We start from the raw sequence: 4118 nt of genomic DNA on the forward strand, positions 1-4118 counted from the left end.
AATGAATATAAACTATGTTACTTATTTTCTACAGGAACAGTGCAATAATTATTATACAACCGTGAAGCTGTCGTTCAGCAATTGCAAATTCCCAGACAGCAGACTCAAGCCAAATTGGCTAGATAGCAAGCTGTCAATCAGAGAATTAACACTGGACAGCTGTTCCCTAAGTGAAATCGAAGATAATGCATTTACCTCCGACACATTCGTGGACACGTCAACAATCATATTAACAAACAACTACCTCATCTCCCTACGTAAGAAAATGTTCCACAATCTGAAAGCATTGGAACGTCTGACAATCAAACAGAAAACTGCCATCAAGTCTGCTGAATTAAATTCATTGCAAGAAGTGTCTGACACTTTAACGTCTCTTCAATTAGAAGAAGGAGTGATCAACGATAATAAAGTTCTCCAGAATATAACAGGCTCTGATACCTTACCAAATCTAGTAGAATTATCAATAAGGTACAACAGCATTCCTGAGGTCAATGCTGAACTATTTCAAGGATTACCAGCAGTGAAATCGGTTTATATAGACAATTCTAAGGTGGAGACGGTGTCAATTGACACCCTGAAACCATTCATACACATAACACAATTTATCTTGGATAATAATAATATTAATTCCTTACCAGAAGGATTGACAGACCCTGTGCTTGGCTCCAGTAAGTTCAGCCTGTCCATACATGACAACCCATGGCACTGTGACTGTAGTTTAAAATGGATCCAAGATATTATTATCTCTCGTTCAATAAAAATCCCTCAGATTCCATTTTGCAAGACTCCTCAAGAAAATAAGGACAAAACATTCCTAATAGCAGATTTTTGTTCTCAATCAAATTCAACTACGACTACTAGACGTAGGGAACAAAGTACAGTACGTACAACTACTGAAACTACTACTCCTCAAGAAATTACAGTGAACTGTGCAAATACAAAAAGAATGATTAATCATCATTCAAGAGAACCGATGTCCAATACTCTACAAGTTCGTTCACCGTTCCCAGATTTTTACATAAAGAACATCTCGGAAACAATGATAACCTTGAATTTGCCTAACATATCTGGGACGTTGATCTGGTTCAGCAATGACACTAGGGATTCGCCTGGCTGCGAGAAAATCGTGAAGACTTCTCATGTGCTGCACAATATGCAGTCTAAGAAAGCGTACACAATTTGTCTACTTGGTGAAGACAAGACCAGCATCTCTCCTTTGAATTGTCTACCCGCGTTCGCGGCTAATAATCTTGATGACGAATCTGAAAACAAGCCATGGATGAGGGCGAGTGATAAGCTTCTGGTGTACATGTTCTTCACCATGAGCTGCGTTTTGACGTTCATCATGGGGTGTTTGATGACGTTCCTGATGGTGCGGAGGCACCCAACGCTGCTCAGTGGCAGCGAACGAGTAATGATGGTGAAACATAGGGAGGTGAAGGCAATTGTGTTACCAAAAGGCGTCAACGTCAGTGACAATAAGCAGAAATTGGATTGCGACAGGTTTTACAATAAATCGGAGGATGGATACGTCACACCTTTGCCGCCTGTAGATGAGACGCTACCGAGGAGGGTCAGAAGGGTCAGCCTGCAGAGTGATAAGAATAGCTATGTGTCTCAGGTCGAGGCTACTGGGTCCCAGTTGAATTCATGGAGGGTGATGATGGAGAGGCAGATGTTCGAATCTCCGCCGACACCTCCGTCGACGGACACCATCCCGTCGCTTTCGTTGTCAGTTGATACGGAAAATGTTTATCAAGATACGAATTGAGGGACATTGTGTTGAATGTAATTGTCATGTCAATTTGAATCAGTTAAATTTGTATACCAAATAAAAGTGTTATTATTCTTATTGTTGTTGTTGTTGTTGTTGTTGTTGTTGTTATTGTCGTTGCTGTTGCTGTTGTTGTTATTGTTGCTGTTGTTACTGCTGTTGTTGTCGCTGCTGTTGTTGTTACTGTTGTCGTTGTTGTAGTTGTTGCTATTGTTGTTCCTGTTTCTGTTGTTGCAGTTATCGTTGTTGTAGTTGCTGTTATTGTTGTTACTATTGCTGCTGTCGTTGCTGTTGTTGTTATTGTTGTCGTTGTTACTGCTGTTGTTGTTACTGTTGTCGTTGTTGTAGTTGTTGCTATTGTTGTTCCTGTTTCTGTTGTTGCAGTTATCGTTGTTGTAGTTGCTGTTATTGTTGTTACTATTGCTGCTGTCGTTGCTGTTGTTGTTATTGTTGTCGTTGTTACTGCTGTTGTTGTTACTGTTGTCGTTGTTGTAGTTGTTGCTATTGTTGTTCCTGTTTCTGTTGTTGCAGTTATCGTTGTTGTAGTTGCTGTTATTGTTGTTACTATTGCTGCTGTCGTTGCTGTTGTTGTTATTGTTGTCGTTGTTACTGCTGTTGTTGTTACTGTTGTCGTTGTTGTAGTTGTTGCTATTGTTGTTCCTGTTTCTGTTGTTGCAGTTATCGTTGTTGTAGTTGCTGTTATTGTTGTTACTATTGCTGCTGTCGTTGCTGTTGTTGTTATTGTTGTCGTTGTTACTGCTGTTGTTGTTACTGTTGTCGTTGTTGTAGTTGTTGCTATTGTTGTTCCTGTTTCTGTTGTTGCAGTTATCGTTGTTGTAGTTGCTGTTATTGTTGTTACTATTGCTGCTGTCGTTGCTGTTGTTGTTATTGTTGTCGTTGTTACTGCTGTTGTTGTTACTGTTGTCGTTGTTGTAGTTGTTGCTATTGTTGTTCCTGTTTCTGTTGTTGCAGTTATCGTTGTTGTAGTTGCTGTTATTGTTGTTACTATTGCTGCTGTCGTTGCTGTTGTTGTTATTGTTGTCGTTGTTACTGCTGTTGTTGTTACTGTTGTCGTTGTTGTAGTTGTTGCTATTGTTGTTCCTGTTTCTGTTGTTGCAGTTATCGTTGTTGTAGTTGCTGTTATTGTTGTTACTATTGCTGCTGTCGTTGCTGTTGTTGTTATTGTTGTCGTTGTTACTGCTGTTGTTGTTACTGTTGTCGTTGTTGTAGTTGTTGCTATTGTTGTTCCTGTTTCTGTTGTTGCAGTTATCGTTGTTGTAGTTGCTGTTATTGTTGTTACTATTGCTGCTGTNTTAATAATAAATGATCTCAGTTGTGCATAAAAATCTGTAGTCCACTGATGGCAGAGCCAGGCATGAAGTTGACAACTAGAATCCATAACATTTTTTGATTAAATAAAAAACCAAACTATGAGTGGATAAAAATCAGTGAGAAAATCAGTCGAATCATCCACGTTCTCTTTTTTATTTATTATAGAGGAAAGATTGAAGTTGCGGAAAACGTTCGAATCCGAAGCCATGGCTGAGTAACCCTCGGTCATCGGATAGAAATAAATTTCAGCCGATTGTGAGTCCAAAAGCGAGCCGTCAGAAATACTTTCTCGGCTATACCTCAGGCATCACCTGCGAACCTTTAACTTCATGCATTGCCAACAGTGCCATACATCTCCCGGCTTCGAAACGCTGGCCCCACGTGTGTTTAGAACCAACCGGGGTGCGTCTTGCGTGATTCGCGAGGGACGGCCGCCGTGCCAAGCTGATAATTTAGCCTGTCATGACCTCCATGAATTCTGCAAATGCGAATCGGATCCGATATTTCCGTGTTCTAGCTCCTCTTGTACGGTGACGTGATTCATTGAAACCGTCACGTATTTACGCATGAATTTGTTAGGTTCTCAGTAAACAATTATATATAATTCTATGTAAAAAAAATGTTTCTATATATTAATAATACGTACCCTCGAAATCTACAGTGCCTGAGCCATCAGCGTCCACTTCATCGATGATCATGTCCAGCTCTTCAGGGGACAGTGCGTCGTCCAGTTCATGAAGAATGTCTCTGAACACGTCGGTGGTGATATACCCGTTTCCCTCCCTGTCGTATAAACGAAAAGCTTCACGTAGTTCTTGTTGCATCGCTTCTGTGTCCGTGTCCTCCTCCATAAATCTCGAGCTCAGGGAACAGAAGTCTTGGAAGCTGATCTCTCCAGATTCTGAAACCCAATCACGTTAAAAACGTTATTATATATATAAATATGTATATGTATATAATTTTCCATCGATAATTATTGTATCAATAAAGAGAGAAAAATTATAATTATTAA

The 4118-nt window shown here is 40.0% G+C and overlaps 3 protein-coding genes across 3 annotated transcripts; 1 reads left to right on the plus strand and 2 right to left on the minus strand.

The window, feature by feature from the left end:
- The first annotated feature begins 1 nt into the window (after position 1).
- LOC108631366 (leucine-rich repeat transmembrane protein FLRT3) lies at positions 2-1852 on the plus strand. The gene has a single exon (XM_018035218.2). It carries the CDS (start codon positions 2-4, stop codon positions 1769-1771), a length of 1770 nt encoding a protein of 589 aa, XP_017890707.1. The 3' UTR covers positions 1772-1852.
- Positions 1853-1875: 23 nt separating this feature from the next.
- On the minus strand, positions 1876-3314 carry LOC108631367 (putative serine/threonine-protein kinase clkA; the record flags this gene model as incomplete). Its single annotated transcript, XM_018035219.1, has 2 exons — positions 3199-3314; positions 1876-3082 (listed from the first exon to the last, which is right to left on the minus strand). Coding segments are annotated over exons 1-2 (1323 nt in total), but the record flags the coding sequence as incomplete, so codon positions are not given.
- TpnCIIIb (troponin C type IIIb) lies at positions 3094-4007 on the minus strand (the record flags this gene model as incomplete). Its single annotated transcript, XM_026818815.1, has 2 exons — positions 3094-3584; positions 3753-4007. Coding segments are annotated over 2 exons (281 nt in total), but the record flags the coding sequence as incomplete, so codon positions are not given.
- Positions 4008-4118: the final 111 nt, after the last annotated feature.

This window comes from Ceratina calcarata, unplaced genomic scaffold (genome assembly GCF_001652005.2).
Source record: "Ceratina calcarata isolate Rehan_Ccalc_2016 unplaced genomic scaffold, ASM165200v1 scaffold884, whole genome shotgun sequence".
Lineage (NCBI taxonomy): Eukaryota > Metazoa > Arthropoda > Insecta > Hymenoptera > Apidae > Ceratina > Ceratina calcarata.

Excerpts from the sequence above, each read along its gene's own strand:
- LOC108631366 (XM_018035218.2), top strand. The coding sequence starts at position 2 with ATGAATATAAACTATGTTACTTATTTTCTACAGGAACAGTGCAATAAT.